This window comes from Engraulis encrasicolus, chromosome 15, assembly GCF_034702125.1.
Source record: "Engraulis encrasicolus isolate BLACKSEA-1 chromosome 15, IST_EnEncr_1.0, whole genome shotgun sequence".
Classification (NCBI taxonomy): Eukaryota; Metazoa; Chordata; class Actinopteri; order Clupeiformes; family Engraulidae; genus Engraulis; species Engraulis encrasicolus.
Genome location: NC_085871.1, coordinates 19,976,445 through 19,996,444, shown reverse-complemented (window position 1 = coordinate 19,996,444; position 20,000 = coordinate 19,976,445). Strand labels below are relative to the sequence as shown.

The window sequence follows — 20,000 nt, the reverse complement described above, 5'->3', positions numbered from 1 at the left end:
GTGGATCATGATCAGCGGAAGTATACTCAGTGGGTGGTCTGAGAGAGAGAGAGAGAGATGGGGGGGCGGAGCGGGGGGGGGGGGCTGCGACGGGTCGGTGGGTGTGGAGGTTTGGTGGTGTGGTATTAATAAACGTAAAGTCAGTGGCTAGTGTAAGAGGGAAAGACACAACACACACAAACAGCCATGAATAGAGAGGCATTACATAATCATACTGTAAACACTGACGATGTTGCATTATGTGGTTCTAACAGTAAAGTAGCAAAGCAGCATATACACCTAGGCCTATACCGTAACTTTACGTAATTAAGGTTATCTTGGGAAAAAAAGGGCAAATGTGTGTGTGTGTGTGTGCATGTGTGGCTGTTTTGAGCTGCACACATAAAGAAGTCCATTATAATGTGTGATGCCTGAGTGGACTACTTAGACCTTTCCAAAGGGATTAAGATTTTGGTGCTTTGGTCCACCATCTTTACGTGTGTGTGTGTGTGTGTGTGTGTGTGTGTGTGTGTGTGTGTGTGTGTGTGTGTGTGTGTGTGTGTGTGTGTGTGTGTGTGTGTGTGTGTGTGTGTGTGTGTGTGTGTGCGCGCGTGCGTGTGTGTGTGTGAACAATAGCCTACTACAACAATACCATACAACATGTATTTACAATCACAACAAGTCGACTCAAAGCTCTTTCAAAATTCACACACACATACAGATTCCCACAATCACACACCAGATCTTGAGGTTGCTGTATGGCGCCAATTGTTCAGGGTTCATGTGAGAAAGTGCACACACACATATGCACACATAGGCACACATTCGCACAAACACAGTTATACTATTCTTGAAAAAGATTACTCTGGAAGTGATTGTAACGGTAGCCTAATTTCATAACATCAAGACCTAGCCTACTAGCGACTCAAAAAAAAGAGACAGGGGAAGGGAGGCAGAGAGAGAGAGAGAGAGAGAGAGAGAGAGAGAGAGAGAGAGAGAGAGAGAGAGAGAGAGAGAGAGAGAGAGAGAGAGATTTTTTCCACACTTATGAATTAGCTCCTTGTTGTTGTCAGAAAGAGTACAGTTTTTATTCTATTCCTGCTATAACCACACCAAAGCCTAAGCTCTGAAAGTACACCACATAGTGTTAATCTAGCTACATCTTGAAGACAAAAGGTATCAAATAGGACACAAGAAGAGAAGAGAAGAGAAGAGAAGAGAAGAGAAGAGAAGAGAAGAGAAGAGAAGAGAAGAGAAGAGAAGAGAAGAGAAGAGAAGTGATATTTACACACATCCTAACACCCAGCACTCCACTGCAGTCAGAATTACTCACCAATTACAGAGAGAGAGAGAGAGAGAGAGAGAGAGAGAGAGAGAGAGAGAGAGAGAGAGAGAGAGAGAGAGAGAGAGAGAGAGAGAGCACAACCAATCATGCCATGCTAATTCAAAGCCAAATACAATTAAATACCAAATATGAATCTAGGCCAGTGAGATCAATGTGTGTAAAAACCTGACAGCTCAGATTTGACAAGTACAGTAATGTTTCAGCTAGAAACAAAATGTGTGGACCAGAAAGTGAGAGTCACTGTGGTCACATATTCCCTGAAACAACTAGACCTCTGAGTAGGTAGTCTCTTTGGCCAGCAGGCATGTACATTTACACATTGATGAAAAGGTTCAACTACAGTACATCATAACAAAATGGATGACATTAATGAGAGCCTTATGTAACAGATGAAGACTTTCATTACAATTTTGGTGACAGTAAGGTTATAACATTGACTCTGTGCAAAGGGGTTAAACTGAGCATGTTAATATCTGTACTTTCAAGCAGAAATTGATGAAGCGGCTCAGTTGAAAAAATTAAACATCTTTCAATTTCCATGAAGTCTAGTTATTTATTGCTAAACCCTGGAAAACACGAGCATGATGAATGAGAATCTTTGAACGAACAAAACAATATATGAGACTAATGTGTCAATGATGACATGTTTGCAGCCAGTGATATCAGGCTTAAATGCAGTACTACTATATGACCCTCCACCAATATGAGATGATATCCTCTCTACCAAGTCATCAAATGGTCCAGGTAATCACGTCTTGATAATTCCATAAGAGGTTATAAATCATAACCCCAAAAAGTTCCAAAACCACCCAAGAAACCTTATCAATCATACACTTGAACGAGTGTACAAGTAAAAATTACCTTTTGTTTTGCTTTGTCTCATCGCAAGACATCAACAATTACTGCTCTGGTCATAATAACAGAGCTGGTTTTACCAAAAGACACACACGTGCCCAGCGCCCCACCAACTCTGTCCTCTGTAGGGGCCCCAAACAGTCCACCACATCGAGGTATGTAAATATCAAATAATTATTTAACAATTACCCATGTCTAGGGCCACTGACAGATTTGGTAGGGCCTAGGACAAAGTAATCTGAAAGGGGCCCCCAGCGCAATACATGCAATGTAATGAGAACCCAATTCTGGGCCCCCTCTCTAGCTGGACCCAGGACAACTGTCCCCTTTGTCCCCTCCTGTCACCACCCCTGCCCCTCTGAATAGAGTCCCAAGTGGTTAGGACCACTACTGCATATAATATCCAGTGCAAATGGCGTGCAAGAGTCTACATGTGATGGAGTGACCATCACTAGGGTTGTGGGTGTGTTCTGACTGTCACGCCAACGAGCCTGGCTCTTTGGTGTAGCGGTCAGAGCCCCAGTTTACTACCCCAGAAGGTCCAGGTTTGAGTCCCAGCTGGACAACTCTACTCCCCTTCGCTACAAATGGTGTCAGAAGTGGGATGGTACCGTGAGGCCATCGGAGGCGTACCCATTGTGTGTGAGCCGTAATTCCATGTGAGGGACCCCCAGAATTGGTGACCCCCATGTGAGGGACCCCAGTGATGGGTGAAGCATTGATGATGGGGCACACTGGATGGGAGAAGCATGATGGGCAGTTGCGTGAGGGACACCATGAGTGTGTCAAGCGCACAGGTGCGCTTCCCGAAGGGGAAGGCAGTGTGATGGAGTGACCATCACTAGGGTTGTGGGTGTGTTCTGACTGTCACGCCAACGAGCCTGGCTCTTTGGTGTAGCGGTCAGAGCCCCGGTTTACTACCCCAGAAGGTCTGGGTTCGAGTCCCAGCTGGACAACTCTACTCCCCTTCGCTACACTACACATGACAGATGCCGCACTGAAAATGTGCTGTGGGTTGCTCTGCAGATCAGCTGACTACTGTGAAGGGTCAAATGGAATCTCCTTTAACAGATCACTCAGACACAACACACACACATGCTTGTAATGCTTGCAGTACAGGGTCTTAAATGCACATAGCCCCCCACCCCATCTCTCTTTCTTTACAAGTGCTTGGTCACACTACTAAGTAGTCTTCACTTGCCTGGCATGTGAGTGGAAACCACGTGGCCTATGGAATGTCACCCTTGACCCATTATGATCTCACAAACACACAGGGTTCTGTTTTGATCACAGGGAAAAGTGAAAAAACATCCACTTGATTTCCTGCAGAAGGGTCAAGACCTACAGTATATGACCAATGGATGTAGATTACATCGGAGAAAAACATAGCTTTGTTTATTTAATTGAATGCTTACATAACAAACAGATTTAACACTTAGGTAATTAAGGTTAGGTATTTTCTTACCTCTAGGGTTCAGCTTGATTTTATTTTTAAATTGATGTTTGAGAATAAGATTTTTAATTGCAGTTGTGAGCCCTTGGTGTCAAACACAAGGTCTGGGGCACGAATGCGACCCACCAGATGCTTCAATCCGGCCACAGCCATGAAGAGAAAAAACTAAAAATGTTGAAATAAGAAATAAATCTCTAGCCCATTACAAAATTAGTTTCAGTTGTTTGAGATTTCGGGTTTTTAATACTTGAGAGCATGTCTTTTTTGGTCGCCATTTATAGTCAATGCTCCTGATATACCCACTGTCACCCACCACGAGATGATTGACTAGCAATGTGATTGTGAATTTCACAATTATGTTACTGGTCTGGTCCACTTGAGATCAAATTGGCTGCATGTGGCCCCTGAACTTGAATGAATTTGACACCCCTGCTCTAGTTAAGACACTATTATAATAAATACAATAAATACTAAATGGCAATTTGTCAAGTTATCCTGAAATACTCATACCTGTTGGCTCAACCCAGTAATTATGATCACATTTACATAATAAAAATATACAGCACTACACTACAACACTACTTATATCTCTTGTGTTAAATTTTACCAGGAATTACCAAACCAAATGACCAGATCAGACGTTCCACTGTACTAACAGTAATGCAATTAACTGCTAACTGTTAAACCATGCTACAGCCTGTCTGACCTGAGTTTCCCCTCTGGGATCAATAAAGTTACTCTGCTACTACTACCTCTTTCCCGACAACACCAATGCTAACAGTGCTAGCAACTTCTATTGGTGTAATTAGCATGATAGCTACACACCCTACTGCATAACTGTTGCCAATCCGTGTTAAATGGCACTTGCCATCTTCAAAGAGTGTCCTGTCCAGGCAGCAGATACTAGGGATTACAGGAGTTAAAGGAGTCACACAGCAAAAAGGGTCATTTTAGTGGACACTGTAGCCTGTGACTGTGGCCCTGTGGCCTTTCTGTTTTAAACTTCTGACTTTGTTTCGTGTATTTATTTCTATATACATTTTAAAAAATGTTTTCTGTTTTTGTATGCGTCCTGTCTTTTGTAATATGACATGGGGTGTTACCGTTGCCAGGGCTCACTTGAAAAAGAGGTATTCATCTCAACTTGATTTGTTTCCCTGGTAAAATGAAGGTAAAATTAGAAGTAAAATCATTTGTTACTTAAAATTATTAACAGCTTGCTTGAAGTCTGTATTTTTTATTTCCAGAATGCATGCAGCACATTCACAAATGCCATCTTTTTCACAAATATTTACTACCACCACCAGTGCCATTTTTGAAAGCTTTTTTTTGAAAGTTTTTCAATCAAAATGTACTGTGGTACATGCTTACATGATATTCTACAAATGTGGCACGACCAAAATCATGTTACAATAATGCTCTAATATAATACAGTATATGGTCTCCAGTAAGGCAGCTGGAAGTTCCACATGCCCCCTCCCCCTTCAGCACCTGCCCCCCAAAATGTCTGTGCATGCCTCTGGTGGTCATGATGAATTGTAAATGTGCACTTTTACCTAGCTCGACAGAGGGGATTGGACCAGGTGCAACAGTCCTGTCTGACTTTTTGTCTGTGTCTGACCGCATTGTTTTGGGTCCCCTGCGAGTGGTGCCAAACACACAATTTCATGTCCATTTAGCATTGGCCAGGGGGCCAGGTTACCATTTCTGATTGCTATTGTTCATACATGAAAAGGTGTAACCTCTCCGTGTAAATCTGCCACTTTGAATGACGTCATGGAAATCTTTGGCTGCAGAATGTATTCAGGACAGATCAGTATTATTTTATTCATTAATGTACTTCATATGTATCCATGTAGAAGATCAAATTTGTAAATGGGCAGTCAATTTTGGAAACAACGAAAATTTTGACCTTAAAGTGATACTGTCCCATTTTTGGAAATAAGCTTATCTTACACATCCCCTTGAGTTAAATAACAGGGTTTTACCATTCTCCTGTACTTTGAACCGTTCTCTGGGTATGGCAGTGCAAATTTTACCCCCAAGCTAGCAGTTAACATTGACTCTTATGAGACCAGTTAGCCGCCAGCTGGTCTCATAGGACTTAATGTTTACTGCTAGCACGGAGGTAAAATTTGCAATACCATACTCAGAGAACGGTTGAAAGCACAGGAAAAAGGTCCAACTCAATTATTTAACTCAAGGGGATGTGTAATATGAGCTTATTTCCAAAAACGGGACAGTATCACTTTAAATAAAGTGTTGTATTTGTATTGTGGAACTTGTACTGTTGTGTGTGAAAGAGATGGGTGGGTCTTTAAAGGAAATAAATTAAAAATAAATTGGCAAGGTTTAAATGGTGTGTGTGTGTGTGTGTGTGTGTGTGTGTGTGTGTGTGTGTGTGTGTGTGTGTGTGTGTGTGTGTGTGTGTGTGTGTGTGTGTGTGTGTGTGTGTGTGTGTGTGTGTGTGTGTGTGTGTGTGTGTGTGTGTGTGTGTGTGTGGACTGTGCAGTTGTTGTCAAGCTTACCTTGACAAAGAGGGCGATCTCATAGTCATCGGTATCTGGATTGAAGTCCCGAGGTGCTGGGCTCCCCATGCTGGCTGACTGCTGAAGGGCCTTCTTCCCTTCCTCTTCCTTTCTTTTCCTTGCTTCCTCCCTCTCCCTCTCCCTCTCTCTCTCCTTCTGCCTCTCCCTCTCCCTCTCCCGTTCTCTCTCCCTCTCTTTCTCTCTATTCTCTCTCTCCCGCTCTCTCTCCCTTTCCCACTCCCTCTCTCTCTCCACCTGACCTGTACTGGGCTCCTTCTTTTGCTTCAAGGCAGACTTCCTGATGGGTGGCGGAACAATCACCGGTCCCCCTGTGGATCCATTCTCAAACCTGACCTGTTTGCTCCTGAATGAGATTTCGGGAGTAGAGGGAGTAGACGTCACCTCAGATGGAGTCACATCAGGGGCTGGGGCTGGGGCTGGGACTGGGACTGGGGCTGGAGCTGGAGCTGGGGCTGGTGCTGGTGCTGGTGCTGGGGCTGGGGCTGGGGCTGGGGCTAGGGCTGCCTGTTTTGCGACTGCCCTTTTAAGAGTTGCTGTCAATGCTGATGCTAAGCCTGGCGTTAGTCCTGGGAGTGGTACTCGCACTGAAGATGTTGGTGCATGTGGGGCTGCCACTGATGGTGGCGGTGGCACTGGGGTAGCTGCTGGTGGTGGTGGCGGCGGCGGTAGGGTTGTCGATCGGAGGGGTGTTGAAGATGTTGTTGGAGCTGCTGTCACTTTCTCCCTCACCGGGGCTGCCGAGGCTGCAGGTTTCACTGTGGCTGCTGTCACTGTAGCTGCTGAGGCTGTCACTGTAGGTTTGTTAATGGCTTCACTCGGGATACTGGCATGAGCTGTTTCCACTTCTGCCTCCAACTTGCGTCTATCCCTCACCCACGAGGGCACATCGTCTTCGCTCGGGGCACCTGTGTGCACGTGCTCTTCGTCCGACTTGAGTCTCGCTCGCACCCACGAGGGCACTGTGTCTTCCTCAGATGGAGTCTCAGGGACCCGACTCCTCCTCCTTGACCCTGCCCTAACCTTCTGGATCGCCCTCTTCAGCTCTTCCATTTGCGTCATCACTCCCTCCCCTGGCTGAGCCGCCGCCACCACCACTCTTGGCTTCTTCTCAGTGGCCAGCACCAGCTCTTCCTTCTTGGCAGCACCTCCCATCACCGGAGTGGACGGCACACCTGTCACTGTGCTGATTGGCTGCACTTTCTCCGCTAACACCTTGGCTGCAGGGGCGGGGGAGGGTATGGGCTCATCCCGCATCACCTCTCTAGGCTTTTCCGCTGCCTGCCGCAGTCCCTCCGATGGAGCTGATAAATCCTTAGCTCTGACCGGCTTTGGCTCTTCCACATGCTCAGCCACCCCCTCCGCTAAAGCCCTTGCTTGATCCCTGTCAGCCGCCTGTGGCTTGGGAGGCTCCTGAATGGCAGTGTGTGCCTTTTCCTTCTCTGGCATCTGTGTTGCTGCTTCTTTCACAACCTCTGCCTCAGGTTTCTGAATAGCCTCCGCCACATCTGCTTTCTGAACAGTGGCTATTTCTGGTTTTACAGTGACCTCAACCTCTTCTACTTTCTGTACAGCCTCTAACTCTGCAGCCTTCACAGCCTCTTTATCCACTTCTTGCACAGGCTCTTCCTTTGTTGATTTGACAGTCTCTCCTTCTTGTGTTTTTGGCACAGCCTCCCCCTCTGCTGGTTTGGGGCTTTCTGCTTCTTCGGTTTGCACAGTTTGCAGTACTGCAACTGTTTGGACGTCTGTCTCTTCCTTCGCTGCCTGCACAGTCTGTTCTTCCACTACCTCAAAAGTCTCCTCACAGATAACTTCTTCTGCCATCTGGACAGACTCTTCCTTCTCGGAACTGGCCACAATGTCTTCCTCAGCTGGTGGAGTTGTCTCTTTCTCCACTTTGTCAGATGGCACAGTTTCAGCTGTTTTGACAGCTATCTCCTCCTCTGTTTTCTGGAAATGCTCGTCCTTTGCTGTGCTGACAGTTTCTTCTATGACTGCCTTCACTGTCTCTTCCTCAATCATGCTTGGCATAGGTTCTGCTGGCTTTTCAGCCTCCTCTTCCTCTACTTTTATGGAAACAATTTCATCCACAAGTTTGGTGGCATCTTCCTTCAGATCACATGGTCCAGGCTCTGCTGTGTTGCTGGTCTCTTCAACCTTTGTTTCTTGTACAACCTCTTCTTCCACTGGAGTGACAATCTCGGCTTCCTCTATTTCTTGCCCTTCCTCTGCTGTGTCTGCTGTCTCTTTTTCTTCTGTTTGGGGCACAGTCACTTCTGCTGCTACATCTTCACTGTCTACGCTTGGCACAGTCTCTATCTCTACCGCATCTTTGCTATCAGTGCTTGGCGCAGTGTCTGTCTCCACTGCATCTTTGCTATCAGTATTTAGCACAGCCTCTTCTTTAGCTGGTGTGATAGTCTCTTCCTTCACTGCTTCAATGATCTCCTCCTTTACCTTCTGCACAGCCTCCTCCTTTACTGCCTCAACAATGTCCTCAGTAACTTTGTGCACAGTCAGTTCCTCAGCTGGCTGCATACTTTCTCTTCTCTGCACAGTCAGTTCCTCAGCTGTTGGGATGGACTCTTCTTCATTTACTTTCAGCTCTTCTTGTGCTGATTCAGTAACCTCTTGCACTATTTCTACTTCTTCAGCTACTTCATCTTCATGTGGTGACTGAGGCATCTCTTTCTCCAACACCTGGGTAGATTCCTCCTCCACTGCACTTTCCACAACCTCTGTCTTTGTTGGCTCTACCTCCACTACATGTGTAGCCTGCTCCTCTACTACCTCAATAATTTCCTCCTGCACTACTCTTGGCCCAATCTCTTGGACAAGAACAGGATCCTCTTCTGCCAAATCGATTATTTCTTCCTCCACTACGCTTTCCACAACTTCATCTGAGGCAGTCTTTGTCACATCTACCTCTTCCACAACCTCGTCTACCTGCACATTTTCCAGCTCTTCCACAACCTCTTCTACCTGCACTGGTTCCTCCACTGCTGCTTCCACTTCACTTGTCACAGGCTCATCCTCTGCCATCACGACTGTTTCTACTACTTGTACATCTTCCTTCTCTTCTTTCTCCACACTTTCTCCTGTCACAACACTAGCCACAGCTTCTTCCACTGCTGTTTCGACTGCTTCTTCCTGCTGTGGACTTAACACTGCGGGTTCGACTGTGGCTGCCTTTACATTGTCCTGCTCAACTACTACCTCCACCTCCACAGGCTCTGGCTTGGACACCTGCTCAGGTGTCTCCAGCTCTGGCGACCCCGTAAATGCAGGGTTCAGTACCGTGACCTCCCCTTCCTCCAAATCCAGATACTCTCCCACCTCCATACCCTCCTCTAAATCGCCTACATCTTCACTCATCACTTCTTCTTCTAAAACATCTGGTGTTTCATCAGGGACTATCTCTTTTTGCTGCTTTCGGGGTGATGCAGTTATGTCAGGTACATCTGGCTCTTTTACATCTGCTTCACTTGAAGGCTTGGATGGATCTGCAGTAGCTTCAGATACCTCAGCCTGCTGTGGAGGCACAGCTTCATCTATTTCAAGGCCAATCTCCTCTCCTTCCTCCCCAGCATCTTGTATTTCCTCAGCCACTGACTCAGGCACAATCCTGTCTGACTCAAAGGTAACTTTGACCTTTCTTTGCTGCCATTCATCACCATTTCCAGCATCACTGGGTTCTGCTGTCGGCTGTGGGACTGCTTCCTGGATTACCTCTGACTCGGCTGGCTGCACAACGTGACCCTGTGGTGGGGCCTCACCTTCGGCCAATCCCATTGGCTGTTTCCCTGGCTCCCCTGCCACTGCCGGCTTGTCTGCAGTCAGCTGTTCAATAGTGGCTATGGTTGACACTTGCTCTACCGCACTATCAAACCCTTCATCGTCCATTAGGTCCTGTCCCTCTTCTATATCTATATCTATATCTATATCTATATCTATATCTATATCTTCTCCCATATCTGCTGTAAAATTGTCTTTTTCCTGAGGCTTTTCCTCAGAAGGACTCACTACAACAGTTTCTGCAGGCACACCGCTTGTACTTGCCTCGTTCGTTGGTTCTTGGGTTTCAGCCGGCTTGCTCTTGACTTGCTCAGGTTGAAAGAGTTGCGGCTTTTCTACCTCTACCTCCTGTACCAGCAGCTCCTCTGTGCCTTTCTCCGTTACAAATTCCAACATCTGTTGCTCCTCAGCTTCCTCTGTCTCTTCCAGTGCCTCCTCAAGCAGCCCATCCCCTGCCGACTCAGCCCCTCTAGATTGCTCGGAGTCAATTTTTTTCTTTCTTTTGAGGGAAAACTTTGACTTTTTGGGCCGTTTGGGTTTGGCTTGATCGACTTGTCCCACTTCCTCTACAGCTGCTGCGGTATTTACTTCGTTCACCTTTTCTGGCTCTTTCACTTTTGCTCGTGAGACTGTGACGGCGGGCAGCCCGTTCATGGAGTCTGGGATATCTTCCATTTCCAGCTCGTCTCCGTCCAACAAGTCGTCCTCGCTGAGATACTCATCCACTTCCTCCGCCACCTCCACACCATCGTCCATGTCCTCCTCTTCACCGCCAAGCCCAATAACATCCGAATCCGAAGCCGTCCCTCCTTCCTCTTGGATCAGCGGTGCTTTTAGCGAGAACTCGGAGCTAGAAGACGACGCTTTCCTAGCTTCCGCCATGTCGGGAAAAAAACACAGAAGAAGGAGAAACGCTGCGAATCACTGTAAAATGTGCTCTGGAATCTGAGATCGACCAGCACAGCAAAGAGGTGCTTAACACTCCTGTTTGTCGCTGGTCAAACCCTCTCTGCCCTCGTGCCTTGCAAGCTCAAGGAAAACTCTCCCTTTCTCTCTCTCTCTCGCTTTCTCTCTCTCTCTCATATGCACATACTTTCTTGAAGTGTCTCTCTCTCTCTATCAACCACCCTCATCACATCCCCCCATACTGAGGATTATGGTGAAGTTTGGACCCTGATCTCCACATGACTTGCCTTGATAAATCCGCTCTGTGGTGGAACGTGGTTTCAGCATGGGCCCATGCTGATCGGATCGTTTTTAAGACCAAGGCACGCCTTCCGCAACAGTCACCAGTCGTCATACGCGTGGCCCCTTTTCACCTATGTGAAAGCACACTGTAACAGTCCACTCTCTTTATACCTCACTCTCTCAATCGCTTCCAGTATGCAGAGGTGTTTTAAGTAAAAGTAGGAGCAGTCTTACAGTGTATCTACTTCATTAGGTACAGTGGAATAACTGGTGTATAATCGCTGTAAGACATAATAACATAATATAACATAGTATTTTCCTATATTATATTAAACTGATTTTGTAAATACATCAGTGTTTATTTTTATGTTTATACCTCTGCATGTACAGTATGTATGTATGTATGTATGTATGTATGTATGTATGTATGTATGTATGTATGTATGTATGTATGTATGTATGTATGTATGTATGTATGTATGTGTGTATGCATGTATGCATGTATGCATTTTTGTGGCCTATGTATGTAGCCTATGTATGTAGCCTATGTATGTAGCCTATGTATGTATGTATGTATGTATGTATGTATGTATGTATGTATGTATGTATGTATGTATGTATGTATGTATGTATGTATGTATGTATGTATCTATCTATCTATCTATCTATCTATCTATCTATCTATCTATCTATCTATCTATCTATCTATCTATCTATCTATCTATCTATCTATCTATCTGGTATCTATCTATCTCATTTTAGTTGTGTATCTTGTGCATGTTTTCTTTGTGTAGGCCTATAGTGTGTAGTCAGCAAACAGTGGAAATGATCATGTAAAATTGTAATGATAAATGAATTGTTATTAAATTCATGAAGAAAGTTAAGATGATAAATAGGCTATTGGTATGGATAACCTCAACAATACCAACAAGTCACTAAATGCACACCAAAATGTGAATCTATTAGTTTTTGAATTTTTACCTGACCAGTTTTGTTTACCACTGATGTGTGTATTCGGAATGTGTTTCATGCATTACTACAGCACTCAACAGTGCTTGACGGTAGGCTACTAAGAGACAGACCTGAAGCCTACAAGGAAATTACAAAAATATTTTGGTTCACATACACACATATTATAAATAAATCAACGAAGATATGTTCATGATCAGGCTGGGAAAAGCTGAGGTGGGATGTGGCCATTGCAATGCTGTTGTAATGACATAATATAGTAGGGGAATTGTTTTGGAGAGAGAACTTTTAATAAATGGATTCAATGGGTCTAAAGCATCCTTCTTGATGCTTGGTCATGTTTTGAATCACTGAAACCACCTTGTTTATGGCACGATTGTCAGGAAGATAAAACGAGTGTAATGTCTTAGTTGATTAGGGTGAGTGTAAGATTGTGGTTACTAGACGTTCCTCGTTCCGCCAAAGGAGGGCGTCGTTTGGCAGCATAATCTAGAGCATCTCTGCATCTTGGGTATTTTCATATTGGCTGGATGCAGTAATGACTGTGTCGGATGTGATTGCGATAGGCCTATCTGGAATGTTTTGGAAATACTTCGCAAACTCAGCAAAGGGGCGCACGGTGATGTTAAAGTGAAGACACAAGGCGTTTGGACCGGTATAGCGGAAAGCGCGCAGACAGGAATAGCCATTATCAGCAGCTGCTCGCTGTCTGACACCGCCTGTCAAAACAAAAACGTCATCTTCCGAAGGCAGCCATAGACTATAGTATTGCTATTGCAGTAGCTTACCTTGTCGCGGGACAAGTATTGTCTCATTGCAAACGGTCTGACCTTATTTAGCCTAGTGGGTCTATGGAGACCGGTATGCCACTGCTGTTGTTTAGCTGTCCTGCGTGCTGTTGGGTAGGTTTGGTGATGGGAACAAACGCCCGGCTGTAATCACTATTTAATCAGCTTGTTCGTGTTCCGAGAGCCGGGCAGCATCAAGAAGTGATTGCTTGTTCGCCAGTAGCCCAATGCAGCAGTCGGAAAACAGCGCAGGGGAGGCTGCGGTAGAGCTTGCCGACCTTCCCAACGCGCTTATCGCATGTAAAGTGCAGGAGGATGTCTTCAATGACGACCAATTGAAGGTAAATAAACCACTGTGAAGAGGGGATGGGGTATGTCATATAATTAACAACTAACTGTTCCACCGTGCTTTACGTGTGTGTGTTTTGCTATCGTCTAGAACTATAAACTAGGCGACTTCGGTCTGCATACGGTTACAGTCTGCCCCTATCATAATACCGAGGAGGGGCATTCTCCTGCAAGAGAGATACGGTCTCTGTAGTGGTCCAGTGCAGGTGCAGAATGAACGAAACGGCCTGTTCGAAGCTTCCATGTTCAGAAGCATGCCTCGCCAATTCCAGCGCTTGGTTTTACGCTTACCTAGCAGCTATAGAGGATTTGCCTTTGCCTGGCTTCCCATCGGACGTTTCCCCACTGACAGCTGTCTATGGACCTTAGTTGAGAGCGCTGTTGTCCTGCCCCGAGACGAGACCTGTATTGCCACCCCCCAGTGCTGCGGTCTAACGTGGCACTGGTGGCCTAGCCTACACCAAAGACGAGTTCACCACCCTTGTCGAATGCCTTTACGCAACACGCGCAAACGTCAAGCATTATTTGATTTGGGGGGAAAGACAAACACACCCGCACGGAAAAAAGCCCTCATGTGATCCCTAATGCCGGTGTGGAAAGTGTCCTCATTTCAGAAATATGTAGCCCAGCAGGTTATCTCATGCACTGTCTAGTACAGACAGTGCACTGAAGCTCTCACCTGAGCTTTTTGTGTTTTTGTGCGAGGTGACCGTATGACCACCTGGGCTCCACACAAACGTAGCTTACTTTCACGTAGGCCTTGTGTCTGTGTTGCAGATAGCCTAGTCTCTGACATTTGAGTTGATAGAGAAATCAGAAGGCATAGACAGTGATCTTGTCCAGTGCCTCACCATCATCAACATTGCTCCAGATGAAAAATAAATGTTTACAATTAGACTAATTATTGTTCATGTTGGCTGTTAGGGTAGACTAGATTCATAGAACATATTTCTTGAACTCCTGTGCTCATCTCCTTGTGATGCTTTAAGGCTAGACTGGATCCATGCAGCTTAAGGCTATAATCTAATGCTGATCTCTTAGTGGGAGCCAATGACCCCTACTTTTGACAAACATTACCCATAGCCCTAGCCCTACTATATGCTTGCATTGGCACAATGGAAAATGCGTTAGCTAACAGGTCCTACACGGTAGTTAATGTTCCTGTGGTAACAAGAACGCAGACAAGAACAGGGTCAACCAAGAGCGATGCAGAGTGCTACTGAAGCAAAAACACCTGTGTGTGTGTGTGTGTGTGTGTGTGTGTGTGTGTGTGTGTGTGTGTGTGTGTGTGTGTGTGTGTGTGTGTGTGTGTGTGTGTGTGTGTTTGTTTTCAAACATTTGCTGCTGACACACCTGCTCATTCTATTCTCTGCTATAGTGTTTTTACGGCCCCATTCCATTCCGACGAGAGCGAGTAAGTAACTGATCTGAGTTTGGTAACTTTTTCACTAACATGACATCAGTCCGTCATACAGTATATTAGGTGGCTGGCTGCAGGGGATAAAACCTGTTTGTTCTCATGTAATATTTAGCTCAGTCTGCTGTAAAATGACAGCTCTCCCTTTTGGCCACTAGGCCAGCACGGATATTTCATGTGTCTGAATATACAGTACACACAAAGAGAAGTGAAGCTTGACTATGATATAATATTATTCATTCCTTGTAACTATGAAACTGTTTATTTCATTTTGTATCATACCCGAAAGAGCACAGGACAGACTTTATAACACCGTATCTCTGTCTGTTACAAAGCACATTAATTAGGTAACAACATGTAACATTACTTACATTGTATATTATGGCCAGTTATGTACAGTACTGTGTAAGTACATACTATTACATGTTGATAATTCTAGATACACTTAAAAAGACACCGTAAAATAAAGTGTTACTGTGCAATGATTTTAAACATTGTTGGTAGATAATTGTTACTCAATGAGGTGGATCGCCCCAATTTGGGTCATTTTTTTGCTCTCCGGACTCATGTAGAATATGATTATATGAAAACAATCCACATCCAATACCTTTCGTACCATAAGGGCATAATCACTAGCCCAACAGACCAGACCATTCATGTTGAACTCAGCCTATAAAAATCTAAATATCTCAGCTTACGAAGCTTCCGTTTATCTAATTAATGTGTCTGTGGGTGGGATTCCAAACTCAGATGCAGGGAAATTGCATGTAGTCCTCCAGATCGGAACGAGCGCCTAAGACTTGGGAATGGGGATTTCTAGGCCGGGCACCAGTCAAGCACCTTAATCTGTTCATGACGCCCCAGCCCCATGGAAAAGCAACTCATGCATGTTTCTGTGTACATAACATTCTTCTGAGCAGTCAGGCATCCGGCTAGACAGGGCTACTGGCTTCTTCCTTCCTTTGCTTTTTATTTTCATTTCATCTCTCTCTCTCTCTCTCTCTCTCTCTCTCTCTCTCTCTCTCTCTCTCTCTCTCTCTCTCTCTCTCTTTCTCTCTCTCTCTCTCTCTGCTTTTTTCCATGTGCCTGGCAGGGTCAGTTTAGTCACCCATGTGAGTGTGAGTGGCTTGACTCCAGCTCTACCCAGCTGGATGCAAGCAGTGTTGCCAGATTGGGCGGTTGCCCGCCCAATTGAGCTACTTGGGATGGCCGTCTGCGGGTAAAAACGGGTAAAAAATGTGGCGTTTTTTAAAGCCGTTTTGTGCCCATAGAAACCAATGCAATTGGTTGAAATTGGGCGGAATTTAGCGCATTTAGGCTGTTTTTGAGAACCTTTTTGGCCGGTTTTGGTCAGACAAATCTGGCAACACTGGATGCAAGGGGTCATGTTACCATCAAATGGCTCTGAGGAAGTTGTCCATTCATGCATCTCAGTCGGAAACATCTTGTTTTCTTTTTTGTCTCTATTCACAAAACTTATCCGACTGTTTCATCATACTGCTTTTTTAGGAATGGGAGAATGAGGGAAGGAAAAGCGAGGTAGGTTTTGCCAAATGCAAGGGGTAGGCTTATGTGGGAAGCATTGCTAAATCCTTACTGGTGACAGACAAAGAAGAGTGATGTATCTGAGTACCCAGCTCTGGCCTAAATGGTGAAAGAGGTTATGGAGTTATGGTCCATTCATGGGCTGTGGGAATTATGGTAAATACCAAACACCGACATAGGAAGCACACATGAATGCCCCCCTTGTGGTATTTTCCACTGGACAACTCATAGACAATTTTTATATAATAGTTCCCAGAGCACATGAAAGGCACATTAGTCTGGGGATCCAATGTTTTCAAGTTTGAATCATTCCAGACACATGGGGATGTGGGCAGGGGTGAAGAAACTGGATTGAAAAAGTTAAAGTCCTGCCAGATATTCCTTCTGCCTGTCCTCCTAACCGGTGAATTCACCAATTAGCTCATCAACTTGTGCTGAAGGATTGTGGCAATTAGGATCAGCTTCTCCATTGAACTGGCTGAAGCATGTAGCAGAGCTTTTTTGTTCTACTTTCTGAACCTGTATCCAGAGAAACTGGAACATACAGTATGAGAAGGTTCTGTGAAACAGCCCGTGATTGCCAACAACCTGCAGCATCCCCTGCAGAAGTGAAAAATGAATTGGTTTCCATGGAGCTACCATTTTCTCTCTTTGTATAATTCCCGAAATATTGATCTGACATTTTATTACCACATTTATGACAGTGCCATGTCATGCTTATGACCTGTCAAGTAAAGTGTTAGCATTGGTCTTACTGTAGCAGTGGTGGTTATCAGAATGAGAGTGATTCGAATGAGAGTGAAAGAATGAGATTGCTTCGTCTTTACCCAAATCTACGACTGAAGGACTGAGGGACTGAAGGACTGAGGGACTGAAGGCAGAAGGTCTATCCCTGATCTGGGAATCTGGTCCGCACTTAACTCACTGTCAGCTTAAATGCAATGCGATGTAAAGAAGATGTACATTGAAGCAGAGAAGCCATTAGTTGACCACAGCTGAGCTCAGTCAGCAGTAGGGTTGCCAGACTGCCGCCCAATTGGGCTGTTTACAGTGGCCCTCTCTGAGTAACAAAAAAACACGTATCGGCTGGGTTTTCTGTAGATTTATGTCCTTAGAAACCAAAATGGACTTCCGATCATATTGGGTGGAACGTAGGGTCTCAGTGTGATTTTTGAGCATTTATTGGGATGGAAATCATGCGATATATCTGGCAACCCTGCAATTCTCTTGACATTCAGGGGTTAATGCTGTTCCTGAAAAGGGCCCATGACATGGCACCTGACCAACAGGCTGCCTGTCCGTAATATCGGCTTTCGAGCGGCTTTAGGGCTGTGATGTCATCACCTAGGCATGATGATTACAAAGCCTGGACAGAGCCAAGCCGGGTTCATCAGTTCACTTTAAAGGAGATTGGATGTGGTGGGGGTGATTTTTATTTCCTATCTGCCTGGCTTTTCTGTGAAACCCCAGATGAAACACACACAGTTACAAGAAAGGGGATATTTTTTTGTGAATGAGTTATTGTTGTTAATGGTTAATCATTAAATAGGCTTTGAAACAATCATTGGGAAACAATGCTATTGTGTAAGTCACAGTCTTGCCCTAGCACACCTTTCACCTTGGTCTGTAGGCCTATGTAGGTCTGTATTTGTGTGACAAATTCTGGAAGGATTGTAATGCTTTGGAGTTTGTCCATTCATCGAGAACCGTCATTATGACAAACACCAAGTCACGTCAATGACACTTCATTGAGTAATCACAGTGAGAAACCCTGTTAGCTTAGATTTCAGATTATTGGGTGAGAAACCCTGTTAGCTTAGCTTTCAGATTATTGGGGGTTTGGGGGTTTCTCCCCCGAGAAAATTTTGAAAATGTAGTTGTTAAAAGTGCAATTTTAACACAATATGTGAAGAAGGGAGGCCTGTTTTAGAGGGGGATGATTTTGGCCATTTTCATTGAGGGGGATGATTTTAGACCATTTTCATTGTTGGGGGGATGGCATCCCCCCTCATCCCCCTACAACTCAAGCCCTGCTTCTTGTCCTGATGAAGGCCCTGTAGCTGGTCGAAACATTTTGGCAGTTCTTGAAGTTCAAACACGAACTAGCATTTATAATAAATTGGTTTTATATCTTAAGAAGAGTGCCTTGGCGTCCTGCCCCTTTTTTGATATTTGGCCAAAGATCACCTTCAAACCACCACTTTACTATTTGAATGCTGCAGCCCTCCAGCCCTCTTTTTCATGTACAAGGCTACATGTATATTCGGAATATTTGCAAGCTACGCTTTTGTGATAGTAAATATGTCAGTCACTCTATTAAACACGGCCAGCAGGCCTAAGTCACACAAATAAAAAAGGAAAAAAAAGAAATGGTTTCCAACCAATGGACAGACAAACATAGTGTCCTACAGAACAACATGCACATGACTAATTACATAATGTCATTGTAGCTGCGAATATCACTAATTAGTGATACCGTGCTAGTACACAGTCGAGTACTGTGGAGTGTCTGGGCTCAATGGGAGATCAGAGGTGATTCTCTACCCAAAAGTAGGCCTACTTATCCAGGCAACATTATCAGACTCAGGTACAGTAAACATGCCATGCGTGCTCGGGCCTTGGGCTCAACAAATAATACGGTAAAGGTTTCATATATTTATTTATATCACTTTTACTGCAACGCCAGAAGCCTACCCTCTTATGTGGCTATATGACATGTGCACAGTACACTTTGGAACAGGCATTGGAAAACATTGCCAAGCCAGAGAGTCTTGGCCTAACACTGGGATGTCCCACAACACCAAGAGGTGATCCTATCAGCGTGTAATCTGCACTCTGGATATAAAGAGAGGGAGAGAGACTACACAGGTGTTGATTTAAGAGTTGATTTAACATCTTTTAAATTCTATTTGATCCCAGAGTGCTCTCTAAGCGCTGAGTGAATTCTTTACTGTATAGTGGAGATGGAGAAAATGATCACAAACATGGTGATGAGGGAGGCGCACGGAAATATGTGAGAATGCTGTTCATTGACTTCAGTTCAGCATTCAATACCATAATACCACAACAACTCATCAGAAAACTGGACAAACTAGGTTTCAGCACCTCCCTCTGCAACTGGCTGCTGGACTTCCTGATGCAAAGACCACAAGCAGTACGGGTAGGGAACAACACCTCGAGCACCCTGACCCTGAGCACGGGGGCTCCGCAAGGCTGTGTTCTCAGCCCCCTGCTGTTCACGCTGCTGACACACGACTGCACAACGACCCACAGCACTAACCATCTAGTGAAGTTTGCGGATGATACAACACTGGTGGGCCTCATCACCAAGGGCGATGAGACTCACTACAGAGAAGAAGTAGACCTGCTGGCCAGATGGTGCAAAGACAACAACCTCCTGCTGAATGTCAACAAGACCAAGTAGATTGTTGTCAACTTCCAAAGGGTCCAAAAACAACTGCCACCACTGACCATCGACGGCGATGCTGTGGAGAGAGTGAGCAGCACCAAGTTCCTTGGAGTGCACATCAGCGACGACCTCTCTTGGACCACAAACACATCACTGGCGAAGAAGGCCCATCAGCGTCTCTTACTTTCCTGCGCAAACTAAAGAAGGCAAGTGCTACACCCTCCATCATGACAACATTCTCAGAGGAACCATAGAGAGAGTCGTGTCCAACTGCATCACAGTGTGGGGAGGAAGCTGCACGGAGAAAAACAGGAAGACACTCCAGCGTGTTGTGAACACAGCGAAGAAGATCATTGGAGT

The 20,000-nt window shown here is 45.1% G+C and overlaps 1 protein-coding gene across 1 annotated transcript in view; it reads left to right on the top strand.

The window, feature by feature from the left end:
- Nucleotides 1-12,728: 12,728 nt before the first annotated feature.
- The window catches only part of LOC134463874 (calcipressin-1-like), a 22,672-nt gene continuing 15,400 nt past the window's right edge, over nucleotides 12,729-20,000 (top strand). Inside the window, exon 1 of the mRNA XM_063217200.1 lies at nucleotides 12,729-13,262. Coding sequence (XP_063073270.1) covers nucleotides 13,149-13,262 — 114 coding nt within the window. The 5' untranslated portion in view covers nucleotides 12,729-13,148. The remainder of the gene's footprint in view (nucleotides 13,263-20,000) is intronic.